Source organism: Dicentrarchus labrax, unplaced genomic scaffold (genome assembly GCF_905237075.1).
Source record: "Dicentrarchus labrax unplaced genomic scaffold, dlabrax2021, whole genome shotgun sequence".
In the NCBI taxonomy this organism is placed as follows: Eukaryota; Metazoa; Chordata; class Actinopteri; family Moronidae; genus Dicentrarchus; species Dicentrarchus labrax.
In genome coordinates this window covers 20,892,119-20,919,369 of record NW_026136701.1, presented here as the reverse complement: position 1 = coordinate 20,919,369, position 27,251 = coordinate 20,892,119, and the positions used below count along the sequence as shown (strand labels likewise).

The 27,251-nt window shown below is 39.9% G+C and overlaps 1 protein-coding gene and 1 long non-coding RNA gene across 8 annotated transcripts in view; one reads left to right on the top strand and one right to left on the bottom strand.

Moving 5' to 3' along the window:
- LOC127367977 (uncharacterized) overlaps nucleotides 1-27,251 on the bottom strand; it is a 269,916-nt gene that overhangs the window by 96,883 nt on the left and 145,782 nt on the right. The window lies entirely within an intron of this gene.
- Nucleotides 1-27,251, top strand: part of LOC127367885 (piezo-type mechanosensitive ion channel component 2) — an 86,122-nt gene that overhangs the window by 47,643 nt on the left and 11,228 nt on the right. For 2 of the 7 annotated variants that reach the window (XM_051408124.1, XM_051408114.1), the window contains 27 exons: nucleotides 302-343; nucleotides 962-994; nucleotides 2,243-2,559; nucleotides 5,508-5,668; nucleotides 7,419-7,601; nucleotides 7,818-7,946; nucleotides 8,704-8,904; nucleotides 8,996-9,200; nucleotides 10,447-10,548; nucleotides 10,657-10,822; nucleotides 13,963-14,206; nucleotides 14,355-14,463; nucleotides 15,036-15,183; nucleotides 15,853-15,942; nucleotides 16,512-16,633; nucleotides 16,906-16,974; nucleotides 18,228-18,331; nucleotides 19,591-19,689; nucleotides 20,482-20,602; nucleotides 20,790-20,870; nucleotides 21,045-21,211; nucleotides 21,336-21,529; nucleotides 21,973-22,146; nucleotides 22,968-23,621; nucleotides 24,337-24,595; nucleotides 24,947-25,126; nucleotides 26,388-26,694. In XM_051408124.1, the coding sequence (XP_051264084.1) occupies nucleotides 302-343; nucleotides 962-994; nucleotides 2,243-2,559; nucleotides 5,508-5,668; nucleotides 7,419-7,601; nucleotides 7,818-7,946; nucleotides 8,704-8,904; nucleotides 8,996-9,200; nucleotides 10,447-10,548; nucleotides 10,657-10,822; nucleotides 13,963-14,206; nucleotides 14,355-14,463; nucleotides 15,036-15,183; nucleotides 15,853-15,942; nucleotides 16,512-16,633; nucleotides 16,906-16,974; nucleotides 18,228-18,331; nucleotides 19,591-19,689; nucleotides 20,482-20,602; nucleotides 20,790-20,870; nucleotides 21,045-21,211; nucleotides 21,336-21,529; nucleotides 21,973-22,146; nucleotides 22,968-23,621; nucleotides 24,337-24,595; nucleotides 24,947-25,126; nucleotides 26,388-26,694 (4,661 nt within the window). The remainder of the gene's footprint in view (nucleotides 1-301; nucleotides 344-961; nucleotides 995-2,242; nucleotides 2,560-5,507; nucleotides 5,669-7,418; nucleotides 7,602-7,817; nucleotides 7,947-8,703; nucleotides 8,905-8,995; nucleotides 9,201-10,446; nucleotides 10,549-10,656; nucleotides 10,823-13,962; nucleotides 14,207-14,354; nucleotides 14,464-15,035; nucleotides 15,184-15,852; nucleotides 15,943-16,511; nucleotides 16,634-16,905; nucleotides 16,975-18,227; nucleotides 18,332-19,590; nucleotides 19,690-20,481; nucleotides 20,603-20,789; nucleotides 20,871-21,044; nucleotides 21,212-21,335; nucleotides 21,530-21,972; nucleotides 22,147-22,967; nucleotides 23,622-24,336; nucleotides 24,596-24,946; nucleotides 25,127-26,387; nucleotides 26,695-27,251) is intronic. The other 5 variants (XM_051408143.1, XM_051408151.1, XM_051408133.1 and 2 more) reach the window with 5 other exon arrangements.

Sequence of the window (27,251 nt, the reverse complement as noted above, 5' to 3'; positions counted from 1 at the left end):
GATGAACAATAACACTGAATTCAACTATAAGACAATAGATACATGTTGAACCCGATGACCTTAGTTGAGCGTGAGGTGAAAACATTCATCCCTTTTCATGTCACACTTACACACTCTGTTAAACGCCCATTATAACCACTGTTCTCATCACCCATCTGTCACTGTGTCATTTTCACAGTCTGTGCTGTGGTGTCTTTATTGTCGTGTTTTTTTCTCCATTGTTTCGCCGCCGCTCGCTTCTGCTCTGCTTCTCTCTGTGTGACCTGCTGCCATCTCTCCTCTGCCACCCTTTTTCACACAGCCACGCTAAAGTCAATGGGCGTGTCTATCTGATCATGAATAGGTGGGTATCTGCTTGGTTTCTGTGGCATCCACCACCATCCCGTTTCACCTCTGAGTCTCAACTTCCTCTCCCTGTTACAATACGTCCTCCCCCCCCCACACTGACTTGTTCCTGTTGCTCTGTTTTTGCCAATGATGATACATTGATGATCTTCTGAAAAATCTTACTCCTCGAGTTTAAGTATTTTACTGACATGAATGGTGTTTGTTTTCAGGTTTTGTATTTTATTATTTTGCCTGTAGCCTTCTCTATTTGGGTTCTCTGTTATCTTTCTGGATCTTTACCTCCCCTCCAAACCCAACCCGGCTCTTTCCCACCAATAAAACCCTTCTACTTATCTCCAGTGGTTTCACAAACTGTCAAACAAGCATGTTTGAATCTGAAAGAACTGTTCTTCCCTTTCCAGTATCTTGCCTATGATCCACACCTCCTTTTCTGCACTGAACGTCAGAAAATTACCCCCTTCCTGTAAAAGCTCGCCTACCCCAAACCACAGGAGCCCTTTGGACCTTTTCCCATGTATTTTAGTAAAACTATGTAGAAATTTCAGCCTGTCTTTGTCGGTTTCTCTCCTCACTGTTCATCTTCACCTCTGTGTAACTTCGTTGTTCTGAGCAGCATCAAGCAAAAAATTTCCACTCAACAGAGCAAGTAAGTATAACTGGATAATGAAATGCTTGCCTTGATATGCGGCCAGTTCATGCAAGCCAAACCTGACCTTTGACCTCGTCCCCCATTTTTGCCTGAGAAGAATTAAAAAGGGTTAATGCCTTCCTTCAGATGCTACCATTTATCTACACCAAAAAACAACAACAACACAGATTGTTTTAAAGAATGCAGAAGGAATGTGCACTGCTTATCAATTACAATGCCTGATGAAACGCTGCACTGCCGTCCAGTTTGCGGACGCCGAGTTGATGATTCCCATCCAAACATTTGCATCGGAGCCTTTGGAGAATCACCTGGACCATGTGTATGAGTTTGTGTTGTATTTATATACTTATGAGGACATAATGCCTTGAACCACATCTTTTGTTGGATATCAACTTTCCACGGTCTCTAATAAAGGATTCAAACTTAATTGAAATTCTTTAAAAATCCTAGCAGGGTCAATTTAAGAATTTGTTTTGTTTCTTTTAATATTTTTTGGGGGCTTTTATTGCCTTTAATTGATAGTTAGAGCCAAAGAGTGATGGTGAGAGAGGGTAGGTCTTGGTACATGGGGGGTAAAAAAACAAACAAACATCCAATACAAACTAACCACCTACCTGTAATGAACCTGAGACATTTCATCATGAGTCCTGTATCATTAAAAAAGGAATGAAACTGGAGTTAAATGTGTCAACACTAGGTCTACCGCAGCCGGTAAATTATATAACCGTCTGTGAGCAAGTGCTGTCTTCTGTTGTCAAGAAAGACTCCTGGAAAAGTCCTGGAAAATGATTTTGCTGTGACTAACAGTATATTAAAACAGGTTTGCTGCCATTACTTAGCAAAAATGATGGCGTTAAAACAAACTCTGTTGCTATAAATTCTGTCTTTAATGGCTGATGTGGAATCCAAATGTGTTACTTTTTGGCTGAGAATGAAATTCATTCCTCTCCTTAAAGCCAACATGGACGAGAAGTCTTTAATATCCTTGGGAAAATGGAAATTTGAACATCTACGATTCCATGACAACTGAGGTAGCTGTGCTGAGGAAGATGGTTTAATATGATAAAAGGCTCCAGAACACTAAATGGATATTTGTGGTGAGATTTTAGTCAAAAAGACTAAAATGCCCCTAAAAAAAAACATTTAAAAAGTAATTGATGGTCCTCATAAGTATGGAAATACAGATGTATGTGTGAGTCTGCATGCCTGTGTCTTTGTGTGTAATAACTTCTCACATGTCTTCAGACTGGTGCACCAAGATGGCAGCCTGGCAGACCTCACCATGCTCAGCGCCAGCTCGGTGGAGGGGGTGCTGCCCAGAGAGGAGCAGGAGCCGCAGGAGAAGCAGGAGGTGCAGCAGGAGCAGGGGAAGCAGGAGGAGCAGGGAGAGTGGCAGACAGAGGAGAAGGAGAAGGAGCAGGCCCTTGTGGTGGTGATGTATGACACTGACATGACTGGCGAGAAGCCCAGGAGCTTTTCCGACCCGAGGCAGTCCAGCACAGAGGAGAGCCACCACTGCAGTGTGGGGATGGAGCCAGAGCCGAGCACCGAGCAGAGCTCAGGTACTGAGCGGGTCCACAACATACAGTTAATCAGAACCTCATCTAACTATTATTTTTATTGTCACATGGCACAAAGATATTCACTTTATGATATTTAAATCCCATATTTGGGAAGATACTGAGGAACCAGTTTGACATTTCTGCTTGACTCAGATGATCAATCTAATATTAGTACTATAGTAGTTCCTCCTTCTCACGCTCACGGAGATCTGGTGTAATTTAAGCATTAAAAAACAGTGTGGAGAAGCTGAGACTCACTGGTAAGATACAGAGAACTGGCATCAAAACACAAAATACAGACGTGACGTTCCCACAAGCAGATATTTTCTAACGGGGTTTCCAGAGCTGTCAGTATCCCAGTTTCACTTTCGTCAGTGATACGCCTCAGTAACTACTGTTCTGTCAACCAGTTGGACCGTCTGTTAACATCTGCCTCCGTGTTACAGATGTACAATTCAAGAAATCAGTTTGATTCTGATGGTAACGATGTAAAGCTTTTTATTTAAAGCACATAGTGGGATTTAAATCTACAGTGTTCAACTACATAAGAAACTCAACTCCCTAGTTCTGATGTAGAGTCGTGCCCAGCACTTCCTCAGTCACAGACGAACAAGCAGATGGCAGATGCAGCACGTCTGCAATAACAAGAACAACAGTTATGTTTGTGTTTTTGAATTGGTATTTTTTTGTTTTACTTTTAGTTTTGCTGTCCTTGTTTTGACCATGGTGACTGAGCATGCTGGGTAAAAAAAACAAACAATATCCTCCAGCGTGGTTCAGAAAAGCGCCCTGTACACTGTTTGAATAATATGCTATTGTCAAGTTGTGGCCTACTTAAAAAAAATATGCATTACTCTTTCCCCTGATGGTTTACTTGGCATGTACATATATCATGTCTGAGATAAACATAAAAACAAAGTCATCGCTGAGCTGCTCATCTAGAGGCCGTTGTATTTAAACAGCGTCTCATGTGAGCTTTTGTGTGTGATGCTTAGTTTGTCTCCCAAAGTGTATTCAAGCTTCCATCACTGCTGGCCATGTTTACCCTTCTTACTGTGTTTACAGCTGAGACTCCTGTGCTGTTATGTAGCAATAGAGCACTTTCAGTCATGAGTGTAGAGACCGTGTTTTCTGTCAGATCTCTCTCAGCCTGTAGCTCTCCAGTCTGCTCCAAAGACGTATGAAGCATACAATCTTTAAAGGCCAAAGCTCTCTTAGAGAAGCCCAATCTGCTTCCCCAAGTATCTGCTGCCTGCACTCTCACCAGACACTCATTAATCACCCCAAGCAAAGCTGTAAAAATCTGTTGTATTGCAGATTTCTGGGTTCAGTGAGATTTACCTGCAGTTTTTCTGGTCTGACACAGCGTGTAGCTCAAGTGCTCACTTTCACCCATTACATCGTCCTGCTATGGCCAACTAACACTGCACCATTAGCATATTTACACAGACACTCACACTGGTCTTAAATTAAAATGTTGTTTATATACACAGAAAATAAAATAGGTGATAAAACACAACCCTGCAGGGCCTCTCAGTTTATAATGAGCTGCAAGGTATACGAGCTATATGCTCTCTCAGAGTTTCTTATCCAAACAATGAGGCCTCTATTAAAACCTCAGATAATATGGCTTTTGTAAGAACATACACCCACCACCAAACTGTGGCTGGAGCTTTTATATCCTTTGTGAGAATATAAAACCAAATATTAAGTCTTCATTCTCAGATAATTAAGGCGACTGTTTAGAATTTGTGCGCTAATGCGTATTTCAGGCGTGTTTCCATACAACTTGACATATTGCATATGGGGGCAAAAAATTACATAAACATTTTACAGTTTCAGAATACATGTTTAAACACATGTTTAAGTTATGCTGACCCTTATTACACATGGGATTATAATGGTATACACCTTGAAATGTCTCTTTCCCTCACTAAAATGCCACTTGTCACTCATATCCACATCCGTTTGAATCCTTTAACATCGTCAGTAAATACCTGATTTCTTCCCTATTTGCATGTTGTATGTTTGCTGGTTTAATTTTTTAATGTACTTTAATAATGCCTCCTATGAGATGATTTGTAGGGCTGCAGCTTATGATCTTTTCCATCATCAGATAAGCTCCAGATTATTTCTTATTCAAGACATTAATTGTTTGGCCCGTAAAATGTTTTCAAATGATGATTCCTGAAGCTCATGGTGACATTTTTAAAGGTCTCTTTTTATTCAACCAATACTATAAAACCCAACGGTATTAAGTTTACTACAATAGAAGACAAAAAAAATCACATGTGAGAAAATGGAATTACTGATTTTTTGAGACTTTGAGTTTAAAAATGACAATTTTCTCTTGATACTCTAATCGATTGTTATTTCAGATGTAATGTGTTTCCCTTTTGTTGTTACTCTGATTAAATGTGTGTCTGGCAACCTCTAAATGTAGCTTGTTAAGACCTTTAGTGATTATTTTTTATTCAAAAGTACCTGTTGAAATACAATCTAATCATCCAGGAGACTATTTAATGAATAAGGATGGAAAAAACAGGACTAAATAGTTCATATGTTGGGGTATTAATATACATTTATGGCAGCTGGACAGTGTATTGTACAGTATGGGATTGATTAAGAGCAAATGACTGTGGCTGTTATAGTAATGAATAATCATTAGGTTATATCAGGCTCTGGATACACAGAAAACACTATGATTTGGTATTTTCAGGTGATTGGTTGTACCATCAGACTTATTCCTGAAGTGTAAAGAGAGAATCGAATTATCAGTCTGTTCCAAGACACATAATGAAAGCGCTTTAAGAGGGATAATAGTGTTTAAACAGAGGACACTCAGCTGTAATTAAGAGGTGAAACCAGGAAACACTTTCCATTTGCACCTCTTCAGTCTTGTTTTTTTTCCATTTAAGTGTATCTGGTTTTTATCTCTTCTTCCTCAGATCTGAAGAATAAATGGCACCTGGTGGTCGACCGTCTGACTGTGCTCTTCCTCAAGTTCCTGGAGTATTTCCACAAACTGCAGCTGTTCATCTGGTGGCTGCTGGAGATCCACATCATCAAGATCGTGTCCTGCTACATTGTTCTGGTCTCTCTCAAAGAGGTATGAAAGGCAGAGGTACAGTTAGAGACAGTTAGAGACTAAACCGAGTATCTCCAACAACAGGTAGTCATGTCCGCTTACTGAGGTGGTAACGTTTTAAGACTTCCAGATGTTCCTGCAGTTCATTTTCTCTCGAGTTGTTGCATTCAAATCATGAAGGAAATCTTAACTATGAATTGTGTAACAAGGCAGGGGCTATTCAAATGCATAATGCTCTTTTCTCTTAGATTTCTAATAGAAATACGCTTTCAAGAGTTTAATGTCATTGTTAAGTCCAGTTTGGAGGACCAAGTTTACCATTTATCCTCAAACAGATGAATATCCTTACTGTATGACAGTTTTACTTTGCATATTAGTAGTAGTTAATTGTCTGTATGTCACTTTTAACTTGGCACATGCTAGATGTAGTGAGTTATGTTTAAACAGTAAATAAAAGGTTTTTTTTTTTTTACGATTCTATGATCTTCACAGTCGACTTTTGGTCTGAGAATAAAATTGGCCTTAAACTAAAAGAGTTGCTGGAGCTTGACCCTTTTAAGTGAGTGTTTCCTTTTCCAAGAAGGGGAAGTTGTGCCAGAAACTCTGACTCTGCATAGTGGATTTTATCCAAGAAATCAAGCTCTTGAGTGTTTTTCATATTGTCATGCCATGTGCTACATACACTGCCACAATGTAAACCAGACGTGGTGTTCAACGTTTGTAGTAGGTTGTGGTCAGGCTCAGGCAGTAACGGATTACATGTGATGGAGTTACGTAAAAAAAAAGGTAACTGTAAATCATCACAGTTAGAGAGAAAAAGATGTAATAAGATTAAGCTTTAAAATAAAAAACGATTCAGATATTGCACACACATTTCAACACAACACTTCACGAGTGAAACCACAGCTAATCTTACAATTGCCTATTAATTATCGTGACCTCTAGTGAAAGAAACACACTGAGCAGAGGACACATTTTTTATGCCAAAAATCTTGGTTTTATTTTCTAAGGTTACGTTGTTCTGTTGTCTTATAAAATTAGCAAAAGTCATGTTATTAATATTTCTTTTCCTTGTCTTTATTTGCATATTATTTGGTATTGAGGTAATCTAGAAGTAACAGAAAGTAACCCTCCCATCTCTGGTTGTGGCCAGACTATCTAGCAATATCCTGATGCCATTTATTTGTTATTGTACATAATCTTCCTCTAAGAGGTGAAGTTATATTAATAATCACAATTACCCTGGGCATTGCTCAAGACTTTCTTCGTTTATTTTAATGCTCAGACGCTGTTTAAAATAAGTTGATCTTGCAACACTGAGCCAATTTGAACCAATTTGAAATGAACCAGGACTATCTACTACACCACAGAGTAGCCAGATAATAAGCTGGAGGTATTTGGGCAAACTGTAATAGCTGTTACAGTTTCTGTAAGAAAAAAAATAGTTTATTCAGAACAGGGTTCTCTGAGTTTGCAGAAAACTGATGGGTTTAGATTGGATAAGCTCCTCAGGCTTAGTCCGTCTAGATTCTTATTAAAACTCACTTTTATAGACTTAACTTTATGTGATGTAATGATCTTTTATTTATGGTTTTTGCCTCCTTTACTTTCATCACCTCATATTTTCAGTGCTGTGTAAACATTAATACAGAAAACAACAGTGATGCTTTTAGTTGTAGAAGGACAAAAGATGAGGAAAAGGAGGGTGTCAGTGGAAAAAGGTTTTATGTGCTGTTTTTTGTCCTCATCGCCTGTATTGTCTCTTCTGCAGGTGTCTTTGTTCAACTATGTGTTCCTGGCATCCTGGGCCTTTGCACTGCCCTACAGCCAGTATCGGCCCCTGGCCTCCAGTGTTTGCACTGTGTGGACGTGTGTCATTATTGTATGCAAAATGTTGTACCAGCTGAAGTCTATAGACCCTGTATCGTACTCCAAGAATTGCACTGTGTACATGGTGAGTAAAACCAGGTTTTTGAACCTAGTTGTATTCACTACATACTGTTTAACATCAACCTCAAGAACTTGTTTCAAGATGTTTCAAGTTCTGTCTAAAACAATATTTATTGCAAAACACATACACGCACAATGTATGCACAAACATACATCACAGACCTGACTCCATCCAGATTATTCTATTTCATGGTCAACAACACATATTTTCTGTCCACAGCCAAGTGAGTACACAGAGGACCAAGTGAAAGAGATGAGGGAATCTCTGCTGTATAAGGAACCTGTGGAACCAGCACACTGGGTGGGCCTGAGGAAGTCTTTGTCTGATGACCCGCTGGAATACCTCAGGGTGAGGACTGGAAACATTCATCAACTGAAAGGATGTAATTGAGAGGAATAGTTCTGAAATTTTGGGAAATACACCTACTTGTTAAATATGAAGCTGAAGCTGGCAGCCAGTTAGCTTAGCTTAGCACAAAGACAAACAACTAGCCTGGGTCTGTCCAAAGGTAACAAACTCTAAAGCTCCTTTAATAACATGTTTGTTTAACCTCTACAAACCAAAGTGTAAAAACAGTTCAATCAGTTTGTCGTTTTAAAAGGCAATAATGACTCCAGGAAGCAGCGCTGTGGTACTCGAGTCCGGTCTCGCTCTGAAGTTTTTTCTATTGTCTCGATCTTGGCCACTAGGCATTAACCATGGACGCCAGGCGGCCAATCAATGTCACTTAAAATTGTGTGCCTGGCTGCCAAAACTCATCTCATTTTCAATGACAAAAGCATTCTTTTTTTTCTGTCTCTCTCATTTGGACTCTGTCTTGATTTGGATTCCTGGTCTTGGACTTGTCTTGCAAGTCACTGTGCCTGGCCAAGAAACAGCCCCTCACATAATTCCCCCCAGAAAACCACAAAGTCCTCTAGTGCATTTGCAAAAAGGCTATTTTAAAGGGCCAATATTGTGTTGATAAAGTGAAAATGTTAAGATAAAATGTGTTGTTTTTATTTGATAAATCTCTAAATTAATTCCAATATTCTGTCAATCCCCTAATCAGTTATTTAAACCGTCTGCATGTATTTAACAAAAGGAAATTGTTGTCTCTGTGCAGCACAACTTCTCGATGCTGGCTCTGTTATTGTTCGAGGTGACCATCTACCGCCATCAGAAATACTTCAGACTGAGGAACAAACTGTCACCTCCCATTTCCAGGATCATCTTCCATGATATCACACGGCAGCATCTGGACATTGGCATCATCAGCTGCATCAAATACTTCATCAACTACTTCTTCTACAAGTTTGGACTTGAGGTAGAGAGAAGTTAGAATACATACATATATATATATATATCTAAAAACTGTTAGCTTCATCACCTCATGTACAAATTCATGTTTCCCTCAGACATGCCTGCTGTTGGTGGTCAATGTAATTGGGCAGCGTATGGACTTCTATGCTATGCTTCATGCCTTCGCCTTGATAGCAGTCATGTATAAACGCAGGAGGAAAGCCATCGCTGAGATCTGGCCCAAGTACTGCTGCTTCCTGGCCTGCATGTTGACATTTCAGTACCTTGTCTGCATCGGGATCCCACCTGCAGCCTGCAAAGGTTTGTGGAAACGACTCTATCAGATTGTACTTACAGTAACCAGACAGTCACAGCAAAGTGATTGTGTCATTATTGACTAATCTAGCATTATTTTCACAGTCAATTGAGTAATCATTTAATTATAAATGATATTAAAATGTCAAATAGTAGGGGTAACGTTAACTGCATTTGATTACAGTTAACAAATGTTAAAACATGTAAAAAAAAAACAACCGCTGACACAGTCGTTGTAACGAGGCGAAGACAAACCCGAAACCCTAACCCTTATGGATACTGGTCAGTAGAAAAACCACAAGCTAATACAGCACACAATAGTGATTCAACCGCTGTAAGTGGAGGCTCTGAGCGGTAGCAAGGCAGGAAATAAAGGTGGCTACTTACCTGAAACAGTCCAATGTTTCCATCGGAGATAAGCACCAGCTGTGCAGCCTCTGACATGACGCAGCTCCCGCAGACAAGGCTACTGGGTTAAAAGCACTGATGCTAACTAATGCACACAACAACATACATGACCTGCATGTTTAGTTGAGAAGATCAGGTTGCCCACCCACGTCACACATGTGACTTTATTGGTATTATGCCTCCACCTCCTGCCCATGCACATAATGCGTGTCCAGGTATTTACATATCTCTGTTGGTCAGGAAGAATGACACAGAACTGCACATTTTTAATGGAAACCTTTTATTGTGACCAACCCAAGGCACATCTGTCTCATCTTCATGCTGTTTAATCAACATCTTCATATGACACACCTGTCACACCTGAGAAATGCTCACTAACAAAAGAAATTGTCAACAAAGTTTTAGAGAAATAAGTCTTTTGTGTGCATAGAAAAAGTCTTTGATCTTTTATTTTAACTTGTGAAAAATGGGGGCAAAAACAAGTGTTATATACTGTGTTTTTGTTCAGTTTAGATTGTACTGTCTATATTGTGTCAAAATGACATCCCCAAGTTACTTTTAAAATACGTCGTAGGATGAACATTTGTTTATTCACAAAATACAGATCTGTGTCATATATGTAAAACGTAAGATTTATGAAGATATCTCAGGACGCACAAACATTGAGGAGCTTTAATTGTTTCATATTATTGCAAAAACATCGTATATAAAGATTTGTTGTCCCTCTGTCTTTGTGATGTACTTTTTCCTGTTTTAGTTCGAGGCTCTTGTTGTCGGTCCTGTTTCATGTTGTGTATACGTTTGTCTGATGATAATGGATGATAATGGCATGTTTTAATTTCAGACTATCCCTGGAGGTTCCCCAACTCTACTACAGACTCCAATGTGATCAAGTGGCTCTACATTCCAGATTTTCTCACCAAACCCAACTCATCGTTCCTCATCTGTAGGTGTATCTGTGTAGCTCTCGTGATGAGTCTGAACCACATCTTTCTAATCAGTAGATATATCGTGATTACTGGTGATACTGATGACTTCCTCTCCTCTTTTCTAGATGACTTTATGTTGCTGTTGTGTGCCTCTCTCCAGAGGCAGGTCTTTGAAGATGAGAACAAGGCGGCAATCCGTCTAATGGCTGGAGACAACGTGGAGATCTGCAGAGACTTGGACGCATCCTCTTTCAGTGTCCACAACCCCGTCCCCGACTTCATCCACTGCAGGTAAAGCAGCTCATACTGACATTGTGCTGAGTTCACAGCAGGAAGGGACCCAAGTATGTATTCCTATTAGGACTCCGTGGATACAGTATATGACAATGGATCCCATACTTAAATTAGATTTTACATTAGATTCACTTGAGACGGTTGTCATAATTTTGGTGCCACTGGAGCTCGACTGAACCAGCATTAACATGGAGGACAACAAGACACCAAAATGGAAAGGAAATGAAGTAACTTAATTGATGATTAATGATGTTAGATTCCTACAATTAAGTCAAAATTGAAATGTGTTCAAAACAAGCAGCACTATTAAAAACAGTTCCTATTTGTATCATATATGGATTACATCCCACACTATGGATGGGCATCCAAAGAAATCAGGTAAGAGCAGCAATTTGGATTTAAGCATGAAAGTGTGAAACATCAGACTACCCTTGGTAGATGCTCATTTAAATTCTGTATTGTTATTCATAACGGTTTCGGGAAATTATGAAACAAACTATCTTGACAGGCGATCTGTTCATAGATCCATTGTGATTTTTTATTTTTTTTATTTTTTATTTTATTTTGCACAGATTAAAAAAACGACAACGATAACAAATAGTGTAAAGTGCAGGGAGAGGCAGAAAACCCTGATGGGCTTATTTAAAGCCTCCACCTAAAATGTCATAGTTATAAGGAACAGAAAATTGACATACAGAGAATATTATAACTACATAAAGTAATAACAAACTGATAATAGAGAAAAAGAATATATAACATCAACAACAAGTTATAATGACAACAAAATAAGAATATGAAAACAAAAATATGAACATAATATAAAAGTGTGTTTGTGTGTGAATTAGAATTAAATAAAACAGCAGTTAAATGGGCTTTTAGACATATTTTGAAACATTTTATAGAGATGGAGTTTTTTGCCAGATGGGAAAAGGTATTCCATAATTTGGCACCCCTAAATTTAAAAGTAAATTGACCTCTGCACGTAAAAAATCTTGGCAGATGAAGTGATCTACCGGTGTTGGGCTTGTTACTCAAAAAATGTAATTTATTACTCATTATTCTTTTGTTATGTAATGTTATTACTTTACTTATTACTCCCTACCAACATTTATTAGTTACGGTACTAGTTATATCACTTTTCTGCTACCCCCCTTTTGTCCCCAAAATTCAGACTTACGACGATTAAAGTCCAGTTTTGTTTGTTAAAATTCAGCTCATTGTTTAACATCCTACCTGCAGCTTTGTTGTTCCTCTCTGCTCTCATAGCGTCGTGTTAAGCTGTGCCAAGTTATCAAGTAGAGCATTAAACTCACTGATGGGCTGAGATAGATCAAGAAACAGGCTGGTAAAAAGGTGATTTCAGGTTTGAGTCCCCTCACTAGTTTGGATAAGAAAAGTAAAGTATCATTGTTCCCAGTTTCAGCAACAACCACTGAGATATAGTTGAGTAAGACACTTGGTGTGTATCCAAGCCTCTCCAGCTGAGAGAGAGACAGAGAGAGAGAGAGAGAGAGAGAGAGAGAGAGAGAGAGAGAGAGCTCGGTTAAAAACTGTTGTTGTACTTGGCTGCTAACTGTGTAACTGTAGAAATCTTAAGTGGGGTGGTGCTGAATAAGAACACACTCACTCAGCAAATCTCTTATCCTAGATAAATAAAGGTAAGAAAAAAAACCGACAGATGACAGTAGCTCATGTCAGTAGCTTAGGGAGAGCTGTTATTGAATACCCGCTGTATACATAATTCAGAATTTTGGCTGTCGTCCGATATTTGAATCCAGAGCTCGATACTGACTTTGCACACAAAAAAAAGAGTGAAGAGAGGGTTTTGAGAGGCAGGGAAATAGAGAGTTAGAAAGACAGCGAGAGCATCCTGACCTGTCCACAGTCATTGATTATGTGCTCTTCACATTCCACTGTTTTGATGCGCAAAGTGGACAAGTCTTTTATTAACGCACTCTGTGTCCATCAACAAGCCCTAGTAGAGAGAAAGAGAGCTGTACAGCCCGTCTGTCCACGCCACAGCAGCTCTGCACTTATTCCATCGTTTCCCTCCAGGATCGAATTACGGATACGGAGTGGGGGGGAGAAATCCATAATCCACAAAAACACTCTGTCCGTCACTCCGCGACTCAGACGCTTTTGCCCTGTACTCTAACTCAATAAATAGCTTTTAAGTATGGAAAAGGTATTTTCTCCCCCTGATGAAGAAGGACACTCACTCAGCTATTCCGGCCCATCAACGCATCGTCCGATCCAAACCCACTTCATCAGAGCTGCTTCCTAAACAGTGCAGCTGTTGTTGTGGTCCCATGTTTTCCATCAAATTAGTGCACGTTGCTTCCTATGTTTTCACTCCACACACATCATATTAATGGTCTCTCAGGTGATCAACGCAGGACGCATGCTTTTAGCATGTTGAGACACACACAGGAGACGCAGTAGTATACCTGTGCTGAGTGACAGGAGTCGGGTTTCAGCTCTGGTTCGCATTCATTGATCAGACTCTTACCGGTGTCCTGACACTAAGTGATACACTAACTGTGATTGATGGGTGGATTATGCACACAGCAGCAGAATGAACTGAAATGTTGTTTTGACTTTTATTATGTGGTAAACATGCATCCTTATTAGCAACTTAGCTCAGCTGGCCGTGGTCCATGCTGTTTACTTCCAACTTCATGTGACTCAAATGAGCCTGTCTCATCTCTAATCTTTCCTGCTGCTCCAGTGCGGGGTCAAATGAACAAGACATTTTCTTAAAGGTCCAGTGTGTAACATTTAGGAAGATCTATGGGCAGAGATGGAATATAATATCCATAGGTATGTTATCGTTAGTGTATAATCACCTGAATATAAGAATTGTTTTTGTCACCTTAAAATGAGCTGTTTTTATCTACAGACGCTGCAGGTCACTAATTGATTGCGGGTGTAAAAGTTAATTCTCGACCATGTTAAATACTTTCTCATTGGCGACATAGAGTTGGTTCTGTTGTCTGAAGTATGGAGCTCTGGTCATGTAATAACAGGCGGATAGCATGGTCTTCATCTGCCTTTGGAGACAGCTGCCAAGACTTCCAAAACAACTATATCTTTTGAAAAAATAGCACTGACATATTGGTTTCACCACTATCCTCTAGGTCCTACCTGGACATGCTGAAGGTCATCATGTTTAGCTACATGTTCTGGTTTGTCCTCACCATCATCTTCATCACGGGGACCACACGCATCAGCGTCTTCTGCATGGGCTACCTGGTGGCCTGCTTCTACTTCCTGCTCTTTGGCGGTGAGCTGTTGTTAAAACCAATCAAAAAGATCCTCCACTACTGGGACTTCCTGATCGCGTACAACATCTTTGTAATCACCATGAAGAACATTTTGTCTGTGAGTATCTCAAATTGTAAATCTAAATTATTTAACTAACTGCATGATAGACAAAAAACTAGAAAACTTTAAACTTCTCTGTGTTATGTGAAAAGATATAATATAAGTTATTGTATTCGAGTATATGACAAAGGGTTTTTGTTCTTAGATCCTGGCTTGTGGCTACATCAACTCTCTGATTGAGAACAGTTGCTGGTTGATCCAGTTGTTCAGTCTGGCCTGCACCATCAACGAGTACAATATCAAGCCAGACAAGAGTGAGTTGACTCAACATTTCAGTTCTTTTTATTATGGAAAAAAAATACATTTCACAAGAAGGTGAAATGTCCCTTTCAGTATCAGAAGGAGCATAAATCCCCCTTTTTGGCTACAACTATTAGTCGTACATTGCACACACCAGACTGTGCGTCCAAGAGTGTGTTTCCCAAGAAGCTGACATTAAACCATTTATGTTTCAGGCCAGTTTAGTTTAGCGCAGCCTGTATCTTACGTAATCCCACTGGGTAACTGATTTACAGTGCACACAAAACACGACCACTATACTCAGTGAAATAATTACCCACAATCAGAAATTACTGAAAAGAGTTGACATTAACATCCTGGAGCATTATAAATGTCCTCACTTTGACCTGTCATTAGAGGTTATCACACTGACAGTAATGGTAATATTTTTACATTATCAACACACATATACACATTAGCTGCTTGTATTTAAAGACCGATTCCACTGATTAATTATTGTGGTGTAAACAAGTCAATAGCTAATTTTTTTTACAAATTAATTGGATTAAATCAGATTATGTATGACCGTGTTGTGTGTGTATTCTAGCTAAATGTGATCTTCCGAGTAACGAGGCTGGGATCATCTGGGACAGTATCTGCTTCGCCTTCCTGCTGCTGCAGAGACGAGTCTTCATGAGCTACTACTTCCTCCACGTGGTGGCTGATATCAGAGCATCACAGGTCCTCGCATCCAGGTACGCTGCTGAGGCTGAGGCCCAGAGGTGCTGCTCCCATATTCAGATTCTTCTCGTGTAGGGTTGTGACTCTATGCCTTTGAGGGATGTGTGAACAAATAATTAAACTGTACAGTATTTATAAAGGTCACAGCAGGGTGGCAGGGCCTTTTCTTGCCATGATATGTTAAAAAGCCTGATGTGTGAAAAAGGTTTATGAATTGAGAAGGATGAAGGCACAAGAGCACTCGGAAGCTATGAGGCTGGATTCAGGTTTTCATGATTTATTCCAAAAACAAACAACATGTCAAATACAAGACGGTCCAATTGACAGGGAAGAGAAGAAAAACTGGTGATGTGGATCAAGCAAACACGTCAGCCAAATCCAAAATACACTCACGCACAGTTCAATGTCAGCATAATGCGAAAGCTTGTGCATTTTCTGTGTAAGAATTTTAATTTGCACAACAGAAACTGATGAGAAAAATACGTGAGAAGAAACTTGCCATTCATGACAGAGGAAGTTCAGTAAAATTCAAGTTGGCTCGTTTTGAGAATCACTTCCCTGGTACACTGGAGTTAAATCCTAGTTAGATACGTAAATATGGAATCAATGTACCTGTTGAGGAAACACTGGATGTTTTTGAACATTTGATGTTTGGTCACTGATTGTGCGTCTGTGTGTTTCAGGGGGGCGGAGCTTTTTCAGGCCACTATAGTGAAGGCGGTGAGAGCCCGACTGGAGGAAGAGCGTAGATCTGTGGAGCAGCTGAAGAGACAGTGAGACTCCAAATATTTCACTCACTCCATGTTGCGTAGCGCTGTGGTTCGGATTTTTGTGTACAAATAATGCAATATTAAGGGAAGTTTTAAAGTTTGAATTTGAGACGTAGTCGTCATGGTGTCAACAAATTCCTTGATTTGAGCAAATGTAACTCAAACTGGTGTAAACAGCGTATTGGTTGGGGACTATTTTCAGCAGCGGATTAATATACATTAGGCCTAATTTAACCCATAAGTAAGTAAACATGATTCAGAAAGCCATTTAAGAGCCGTCCTGGATTAAAAGCAACTCCTGGCTCCGTCTTTACTGTTTCCAGGAAGCCATCTCTCAGTATATCACACTACATAAAGTCAATGTATTTCCACCACTTACAGTTACTTCAGGAGTTACTCATGAGCACTGATAATATCCACTCACCCGCGCTAATGAGCACTCCGCTGTTACATAGCCTACACTAATTTCCATATGAAGCCCGGAGATGTTTATGGTCAATCTGTTGGGCCGTCGGTGATGTTCCTCTGTGTCGATACTTCGTGTCTCTTCACTGTCTCTCTGATCTAATCAGGATGGAGCGCATTAAGGTGAGGCAGCAAAAGTTTAAGAGGGGCAAGGAGAAGATGCTGAGCTTGGCGCAGGAGTCTGGAGAAGGACAGACCCTCGTCCAGCCCGAGGAGGATGACGATGATGGTATGATGAAAGCTGCCAGCGTCTCTCTGTGCAGTCAAAGTTATAGAAAATTGGTGTTGAGGTTATGTGATTGCTAGTAGTGCTCCAGGACGATGGGTGGGAGTGTATTAATGCCTAATCAGCCTATTTTATTAATACATGTTGTGTGATGATGTGTTTTCATTATTTGAAGAGCAGCTTAAAAAGAGTTAAAAAAAAATGCTTTGAAGTTTGCAAAAAAACGAAATCATTTTCTTATGAAATGTTGCATTGCTGTATTTGTGACATTTTAGGAGCACAGCGAACGAAAGCCAAGACCAAAAAAAAGCAGTGGTGGAGGCCGTGGGTTGACCATGCTTCCAGTAGGTTGACCCCACCCCCAATCCCCTTTTTTCTCTTCCTCCACTCTGATTGGCCCTTGTGTCCTTGACCAGAACGCTGAGGATTCCCATACTGCCCCTGGGCTCTGAAGGCACCAACCCACAGTAGCCTTGCTCCATCCAGACTTTAGTCATTTTCTATCTCTATTTAAGGGCCCTTGTACCCTACAGCTCTCATGTAACTGCATACTGTGTGTGGAGAGGCACTTGAAGATGATCTATAAAACCGTGTCAGTATTGGAGCAGAGCAGGGTTGCCTTAAATAGACACGATGAAGAAAGAGAAAATGACTAACGGCTGGAGGTTTGTACTTGACATTGTTTAAAACATAAACGTCACCATCGGTCTCACCTAAGGAGCCCACAGTAGAGAATCGCTCTGTTGTAAAACATTTTCATGCAAAGATATGAAGTCGACTTGCCTTTATTCTCAGTACTGGAATAAAGGATGAAGGGTTTGTTCATTCTTTGCCTGCAGACATGATCACCAAACAGGTGTAACCCAGGAGAAAAATAACACAGCAAGAACAATTGGATCCAGCAATCGAAATATATAAAATGACGACATTTCCAGTCTCTTTGTGGTAAACGAAAGAAATAGCAGCCTCTTTATGAGTCAATACAGTGGTCGCCTGTTTGGTTTTGAACTCATGTCTCATATCGTACTCCACCCCCACATGACATTTTCAAATTATTTCTCCATTTTATCTCTTTGTCATTTGATGTTTCATCTCCATATCCCAGCATCCTCCCTGACCTCCCGCCCACTGTGGTTCTGTTCAAGGACATAAGTCAGCCTTGTCTATCCCATTGCTTCTAACTACTGCAGACAGGAGTCACTTGCTCTATCAAATATCTTAAAGGTTATTAACTTATTGGAATAAGAGTCTTTAATTGACATTCTCCATTGTGCTTTGTGCTCATAGTTGTATCAGTCATACTAACATTTCTAGATGCGTTGTGTGTGTTTTCTGCATTTTCTGTTTCATCCTCTTATGTCTCTTATGTTTTTAAAAGTGTGGAAATATCGTGACTTACTGTAGACTCGGTTAAATTATTGATATGTAGCAAATTAAATATAATTTAGAGGTAAGTGGTTTGAGTTTGGTGCGTCTTCCTTTCAGCGAGGGAACCTTCTCTGAGCTTCATTTAAATGTTGTGAAAACGATGAATGAATTCTCTATTTTGACTGAATGTAACTACACTTTACCCTCTGCCCCCCCGCACCCCCTTCAGTGGTTAGAAGTGGAGACTATTACTTGTTTGAAACTGACAGTGAGGAGGAAGAGGAGGAGGAGGAGAAAAAAGATGAAGAACCGCCAAAGAAGTCTGCGTTTCAGGTGACTTCAAGTAGTGACTCATTTTCCCATCGGTTTCAGTGTGAAACAAGATTTTAATTCTGTCCCTGTCACAGTTTAATCAATTGATTACATCTTTTTGTTATTAATTAGGATGTTGCATTTAGCAGAGGTAAATAATAACAAAGTATATTTACTCAAGTACTCTACTCTGCTTCAATATTTCCATTTTGTATACTTCAAAGGGAAATATTGTACTTTTTACTCCATTACATTTACTGTATCCTGTTGTGGAAGTAAAAGTACAAAAATACTCATAAACTACATAAAATACTAATAAATAGTATTGATTTTGCTGTAAAATGTCTCCTGTAATATTATTATGTGTGATATTTTTTGTTATATTAGATTGTTAATACAGATACATTAATGTGTAATCAGAAGGCTGGTTGTGGTTAAGCTGCGTATTAACTACTTTATATTCAGTTAGTTTAGTTCAGAGGTTCCCAACCTAAGGTTCGGGCCCCTCCAAAGGGTCACAAGATAAATCTGAGGGCTTGTGAGATGATTAATAGGAGAGGAAAGAAGAAGTTCTGATACACAAGTTTAAATGCATTTTTTTTACATTTCTCTTATAATTTTTTGTGAAATATTAGATAATTTTACGTCTTTGAGCCTCAAACATTATTTAAAAGGAAATCACATGAGAAGTTTAGAGAAGAAATGTCGGATGTTGGAACTCACAGACATCTGTAATGTGACAAGGGACCCTAACTTGGTTGCAAACAATTGGTTTTATCACTAATAATGAGTTGTATTTTATAAACATGTGCTTTTTATTCTCTTAATAAGAAAAGTAATGATTAGTAATAGCAGCGGTTTGATAAATGTAGTGGAGTAAAAAGTATGAAATGAAGTGTACTTTCCACCCCTGACTGTGTCCAATGCTTGTTGTTGCTAGTGTCATGCAAATTTAAATTCTATATGCTAAATGTTCACTAATTAACTAATTAACTAGAAGTACTGCTTGCACAACATATCTTGTGTGAATTTTGCTTTTCGTACTGTGCATAGTTTGCTTTTAATTCTAGTTTTCTTGAGTAAATTTTAGAGTTTATAACTATGAATGGATTATTTTTGAAGGTGAAGGTGTTTAATACTAACATGTAGAAGAATGTGATAAACTACCTGAACAGTTTCCTCGATTACTAAATCCTTTCTTGTTCACTGCCCCCTTACAGAGTTAACCTTCGTTGTTTCTGATCATACTAACCCTCTCCCACTCTGTTGTCTCTCTGTAGCGAGCTATTGGAAAGTTTGTCTCTGCTCTTCTGGCTTTGCCCAAGTCTGTCATTAAGCTGCCTAAAACTATCCTGCAGTATGTAGTCAAGGCAGGCAAGGTACTCACCACCACAACTAACACAGCTCGCTTTCTGTATGAACATCTTTAAGTAACAGCTAACGCCACAGCAAACTGCCTTTCCAGCTCATGTTCGGTGCTCTGCTTCGGCACAAATATCAAACATGCAGATGACTTTATCCATATCACAAGTGAACACTTATTTGGCATAAATCATCAATATGAACTGGAAGGGAAATTCTATCACCTGTGTTGTTGTTGTCTGGCTTGTTGGCTTGTTGTGTTGCATGAACTGGAGCTTTATTCTGACGTGGTGTTGGTTGTGTTTCCTGTGTGTTTTAATCTTTTTTGTGTGCTCTCCTGCTTTGAGCTTAGAGCATTTGTGAGTTGTCACGATCAGTGAAGCAACAGCAGGGTTAGCAGTTGGCGTTTGTGCCTCTGATGAAAGACATTGTGTTTTGTGATACACTAGTGGTTGTGCATGTTTCACAGCTTGAACTGAACACTGACAACTTTTTTCTCACGTTTTTACTGAATTTTGAATGTTTCTTGTTACGTTCAATGAAGCTATGTGAGAGTCTGCTGCTGAGAAGCATTGAATATATGAGCTACGTTCGAATGTTATGTTCAAATAATTTAAAAAAGTTAAGTTATTGTTTTTGAAAATGATCTGTAATGAATTTGTAATTGATTAACAGACTAAAACCACCTGGCATTGGTGTTTATTTTTCCTTTTGCTTGTTGTTGCTCTCGCATAATGATTACCTCAGTGACTCCTCTCCTCTTCTTCACGTCCTTCACTGATGCTAAACTACATCTCTCCGTTCTCCAGTTTCTTTATCACGCCTGGATCACAGACCCCAAAGCTGCCCTGAAGGCACGAGCCAAAGAGAAACGCAAATTTTGGAAAAAATACGCCAAAGGAGTTAGATACAGAAAAAGCAAGAAAAAAGGTGAGCAAGTTCTGGAAATAAAAACAAGCTTTAACTTTAGTTATGAGCAGTGTTGCACAGTAAGGCATTACTAGTAATAATATTGCTTGTCTAAGTAATTATTGTTTGCAGGGAGTAATAAGTAAAGTAATAATACTACTTTTTTGAAAGAGTAACAAGTATGAATGGTGTCTTTCGTGTACTACAGCAGGTCATGTGGCTATAGAGGTTGGTGAGCTCTCGGACGGGCAAGAAAAAAAGGAGGAGAACAAGAAGTCTGGTAGTCCAGGTTGGTTTCTCCTCAGGAAAACTGTTTTATGAGAGCTTGAAAGCAAAGATTCACTTGATTTTGTGCTGTTACGTTTAATAATTCAGTAAAGTTTTCTCACTGATGTTAGGAGCCTTTGTGTGACTGAAATTGTAAGAAACTGTAGCGTTTGTGCCGTATGCCGCCTTTCCCCAGACAACATCATCAAGAGAGTGTTCAACATCATAAAGTTCACCTGGGTGCTCTTCCAGACGACCGTGGAGAGCTTCACCAAGTGGATGAATGAAATGTGCAGAGAGTACATTGACATCTCCACTGTGCTGCGTATAGAGCGCTGCATGCTGACCAGAGAAGTCAAAAAGGTACTGAGAACCTCCACATTGACTTTTGGCGTGTAGAAGACGAGTTACTTTATTTTTAAAAATAGTTCATATGTTAAATTTTTTGTGAGAACTAGTAAATTATTAACTCCTCTTCTCTTACCAGGGTAACGTCCCGTCCAGAGAAAGCATCCATGTCTACTACCAGAAGGCCATGAGGCTCAACATGTCCCGGCAGGCCAGTATGGATCAGCTAAGCGAGGACGGGTCGGCCTCAGGCTCCACCAGGGTCCGAAGAAGGCGAGGAGGCTACCGCATGGAGAGCCAGGACTCCACAGCCTCCAGAGACAGCATATCCAGGTAAACAGCAGAGCCTGAGAGTGGTTGCAACATGGGAGACCAAATGTGTCCCCCATTGTGAAATGTTGTTGGGAGTTTTTATCCGTGAGAGAAATAATTTTCATGATCTTCATGTATTTGTAAAGATTTTGTTACAGTTTTCCTGCATCACAATTCCTCAGATTCATGTTATTTTGTTGAGGAATTGTTCATTATCAAGGAAGAAGTTGTTTAATAATATGTGGTTATCATCACATTTAGCCATTTCATCCTCATTCTCTGCTGCGTCTAATGCTTTTTACGGCCATGTGACGAGATAAAGAAGATCATTTCCATTTTTAATGCTTTTATTACACAGTATATGGGGGGGGGGGGGATCTCCTCTCTCTGTGTAAGCTAACCTAGATACCATCTCATCCTTATCATCATTGATCATTGCATCTCTCACTCTCATCACCTCTCAGCGCCTTCACCGAGGCAACCACACTGTTTTCCCGCCAATCCACCCTGGAAGACCTCGATGGAATGCCAGAGTGCATTCCCAAAACCAGCGAGCGCGCCAGGCCCAAACTGCGAAAGATGTACGGCCTGGACCAGTCCAATTCATCAATGGACAGTGGCAGTAGCTTCATGTCCAGGTGCCTGGCCTCTGCATCACCCATATACACAACCTGTGTTACTTATCATTACTTGTTTATCAACTTGTCTATTTTAACTCCATCTCAGCTCATTGCATGACTGTTCTACAACCCTTTTGTTTACTACATCCTGTCAAAAACACAAAGATAACCAGGAAAATGCATGTCGCACTGTTACAGCGTGTGGTCTTTTCCTGCTCAGTAATTGCCTTTCTGTTATTTAAAGTTGGAATAAATATCACGTTTCTTGTTTCAGTGTTTGCTGAGACTTACTATGTCGTACATATTTCACTTTTTTTGGTAAAACTTTACTTACTTACCCCCCTACTTAGCATTCATAAGCAGTTAATATATTTATAAGACACTATGATGTAGTTGTAAGCAGATACAAGTGTTTATTCAGGTGTGTCTGTAACATAGATAATTAATGACAATATAGTACTGTAAAACACAATGATTTTATAAAACGTCCTTATAGGGGTTATACTTGTTAACAAATACTTAAAAATTTTGTTATATCTTCTTTAGTAAATGTGTATTTTATATGCTGCTTTTAAATGCTTTCCTTTTTAAAAAGGAAGACATATGCACTCATCCATGAGTAGAGTGTGGCATAGAAAATCCAATTCCAGTCAAACAAGTGGATGGTTAAAAATAAAAAGGCCTCAATAAATATGGGTTGGTACATTATGAGTGAGAAAATCTTAATTTATTCTGTATAAATTGAGATTCTATTTCCAGTTTTTTAATTTAGTAAGCAATATAAGCAAATAGACTTGAACACATACTGACCTGGTCCCTGCTGATTTGTCCCCCTTCAGTGAAGCGACCCAGTGCGTCACGCTCTACTCCAGACAGGGCACCACAGACACCATAGAAGAAGTGGAGGATGAGCAGGATCAAGGGGAAGACAAGCAGGAGGTTCCCTGGGAATTCCAGCAGGTAGACGAGAGCGATGGGGCCGAGGGCGGCCTCTGGAGTGACGGAGAACCCAGGGAGAAAGAGAAGGAGGAGAGTGTGGGCCAGGAGGGACTGGAGGGTGAGGAGGAAGCAGAGGTTCCAATGGACCAGGAGAGCAAAGAGAGAGGAGAGGGTCCCTGGGAGTCCTTTGGTCCAGATGAGGGCCCCTCCCTCAGGCCGGAGGAAGCGGAGTCTGCCTCTTTTGCCCAGGAGAGGGACTTCACAACAGAGAGTGAGGATGGGGGAGGACAGCAGGACTTCACGCAGTCAGAGGGGCGAGCAGGGCTCCTCTACACCCCTGATACAGATGCTTCCAAAACGTCTGACGCTGACGTTCCTCCCAGCTACAGCAAGGCGGTCAGCTTTGACCGTCTGGAAGTTAGCGATGATGAGAGCGACATGGATAGGAAGAGGCGCATGGTTATGACCTCTGACAGCCGCTCAGACAGCAGGTCAGACATCATGTTGCCCTCTATGACCACTGAGCTGACCGCCAGCGAGCTGCTGCTCAACAAGTAAGTCCAAAGACAAGAAGCCTCACAGGGATCACAATCAACAGTTGTTTGTCTCAAATGCTTCACTACAGATTCCTCTTGTTAAATTTAAAAAACAGGTACAAGTTATCCACACAGGTCTGAGTATTGATATATACAGAATAAAAAACTATCAAAGCTGCCACTAAATCATAACTTTGCTGTCTTCCACAAAATGTTATTACACCATTTAATTTTGGCACCATGATTGTATGGTTTGTATACCATGATTGTATGGTAACAAAAATGGTTTTAATTGTAAAAAACTGAATTTTCCATCTCTTCGTAGTTGTTTTGTGTCTCTTTGTGGTTGTTTTTTGTCTCTTTTTGGTCGTTTTGTGCTGATTTTGTGTGTCTATTTGGTCATTTTCTTTCTCTTTGTATTTGTTTTGTGTCTTTACCTATCTTTGTGGTAATATTTAGTTCCTTTATGGTTGTTTTGCATCTCTTTGTGGTCATTATGTGTCTCTTTCAGTGACATTTTGCAAGTGAAGCCCAGGGGTGTTCAGTAATTCATCCATGATTGCAGGCACTTTTGTAAATCAAGAATAATCTGCAAGTTTAGAATAATGCAAAGCAAAGTCACATCTTTTTTAATCGAAGGAAATGATAAACCCTTTTGTGTTTCTGTAATGTTTTAGAACCAGAAAAATAATCAAACACCAAATCATTCATTTATCTCTCTGTGTCTGTGCAGGATGTTTTATGATGAGGAGCTGGAGCAGTCAGATACATTCTACACAAGGCAGCCTCTGATCCTCCAGCTCTGCTACGCCCTCTACAACATGCTGGTGGCTCACTCAGAGATGGTGTGCTACCTGGTCATCATCATCAACCACATGGTGTCGGCCTCATGCGCCACCTTGGTCCTTCCCATCACCATCTTCCTCTGGGCCATGCTGTCAGTGCCACGGCCCAGCAAGCGCTACTGGATGACTGCCATTATCTATACTGAGGTCTGAAGATGTCATTTCTAAAAACAATTACAGAAAAGTCAAATCAAAGTAGATTTTGTATTATTTTTGGGGGGTTTTATTAGTGTTGGTGACAGTATTTTTCATTTGGAGATTAACCTCTGGTACAGGACTGGACTAGATTGTTTCTGATGTGAACGCCAGAAAGTTAAAAGAAGTTTATAAAGATCATTTTATGTATGACACTTTTTGACATCGATTTTTTGCACTGATGTATTTATTACACACTTAATTACATTGTAGCCCTAAGAGTAAGATCAGAATTTGTGTCTCTTATGTTTCTACAAACTTTGACATAGTTCTGACAGCTTCACTGTTTTGTTTTCCCTCCAGGTCACCATTGTCGTCAAGTACTTCTTCCAGTTTGGCTTCTTCCCCTTCAACCAGAACAAGATAGATAAGAATAAACCATATCACCCTCCCAATATCATTGGTGTGGAGAAGAAGGACGGTTACGTACACTATGACCTGGTCCAGTTACTGGCTCTCTTCTTCCACAGATCCATTCTCAAGGTGCCTTCAAACACAGACTATTTAGACAATGTTAACCTGAATATGTGCATAGGGTAATATGGTGACCAAATTCCACTAAAAGAACAAAACAAAAATGAATTGATCCCACAAACACATATTGTGCCGTAGACTTCCGTTGGATTGGGTGAGATGTTCCTTTATTACCATGAACACAACACACGCTGTGGTTTATTTACACTGTCCTGCTGCTGTAAATATTCACAGAGCACCAAATGTGTGTTAACCTGTTGCTGAAAACAGTCTCCAGCAACTGCACTTTTTAGTTGCATTAAGTGCCCAGGTGTTTACTTTGTATTTTTTATACTTTAGTACTTTAGTTTTAAAGATTTACCTCTTCAATAGAAACAAATGGGCTTAGAGATGAGTGCAGCAGACAGGTTGTGGAAGTCAGAAAGTGTTCACACATTGCTGGTTTTGGTCTAGAGGAATCTATAATATTGTCAGCCTTATCTGTTAAACACAATCAGCCAGTTAGCGCTTCCCATAGATATAATTGTTCTATATATAAAGGAGGCCATCCCTTTACATGATGGGGGACAAAATGGCCAGTATGAGCAGGAGGAATCATCACAGCAAGCAAAACCTGTTTTCTGTGTCCCTATGGACACCTGAATATTGTTTTTTAAGACAGACGTCTCTGCAAACCTATAGCTGATGCCAATATTTGTAAATCACTGTGATAATACTCAATGTACTCAATACCCTATGCTGATATTCAGTATCTATAATCATGCCACAACATTTCAAAACAAGTCTGTGTGTTAACATAAAATGTATTCCTGACAGAAAGCTTCTACAACGTCACAAACATTCACCAACTGATTGAATGTTTGTGGGTTTTTAAGTGGTTACATCTATTTAACTGAAGGGAAACTCTACAACACATTGTTTCCTTAAGGATTAATTACATTTACAGACAACAGAAAACCAAAATATGAAGAATATGTAAAATGCAAAGAATATTATATTCCTCTGATTGATTGTGTATCTGTGGTCAGGGAGGAACCGCATTTGCTTTTCGCAACACAGCCTGGCTGATATCCAATATTGATTAAAAGGTATTGACCCGATGTAGATGTGTGTGTCCCTGCTGCACAGACAGGGAACCTTGTGCACTGTTAGCTGTTCATGGGACAAACACTGTGACTGTTCAGATATTTGTATGCAACTGGACCAGACTGTCAAATCATTTGGGCATGAAATACAACGTGGTCTCTTCTCTTCCTCTTTCCGTCTCCAGTGTCATGGTCTGTGGGACGAAGACGATCCCAAAGAGAGGAAAATAGCCTCTCGTCAGAGTGAGTCAGAGGACGAAGGTAAAGAGAAGGTGGAGAGTGATAAAGAGTCCGAACCCGCCTCCTCACTGATCAGCGAGAGGAGAGGCTCCAACCAGACCTTGAGATCCATAAACTTTGGGACCTCCATTGATTCCGGACATGTCCTGGTGCACTACCCGCAACAGCAGACCTACCAGCGCCGCAAGAGCTCCAGCGGAGGTTCGCACATCTCTCACCGATCTCTCCACTCTTCTGCACGGTCCAAGAGAGGTGAAGATCCTAGTCTATTTTATCTTGTCTGTTTCTTATTACCAGAGGTGTGGACTCGAGTCAGACTCACAAATTTAATGACTCGACTTGACTTAAACAAGTGACTTGAAAATACTTCATTCTAGGTTGAAAGGTATGTTATTTTAAAAAGTGTGCCACAAATAATTTACTTTTCCCTTCATGTGCTGAAACAACCAACATGAACATTATTTATTCCCAGCAAGTCAACACTTAATTCCCCAGATCCACTTTGTTTGAACCAGTCCAACAGCAGCGGGTCATCCACTAATCGAAAGGTTGGCGGTTTGATCTCTGGCTCCTCCCTCTGCATGTTGAGCAAGATACTGAACCCCAGATTGTGTGAATATAACATGTAGTGTAAAGCGCTTTGAGTGGTTGGAAGACTAAAAAAGGTTAAAAAGTTGGGGAAAAAAAAGATTTAGTTTAGTTTGTTCTGTTGTTAAAATGGCATTACATTTGGTGAAGAGCGCATTATGACTTGTTTAGGACTTGTGACTTGCAAAACTTTGAGTTGGTCCCACATCTGCCTCCTACTA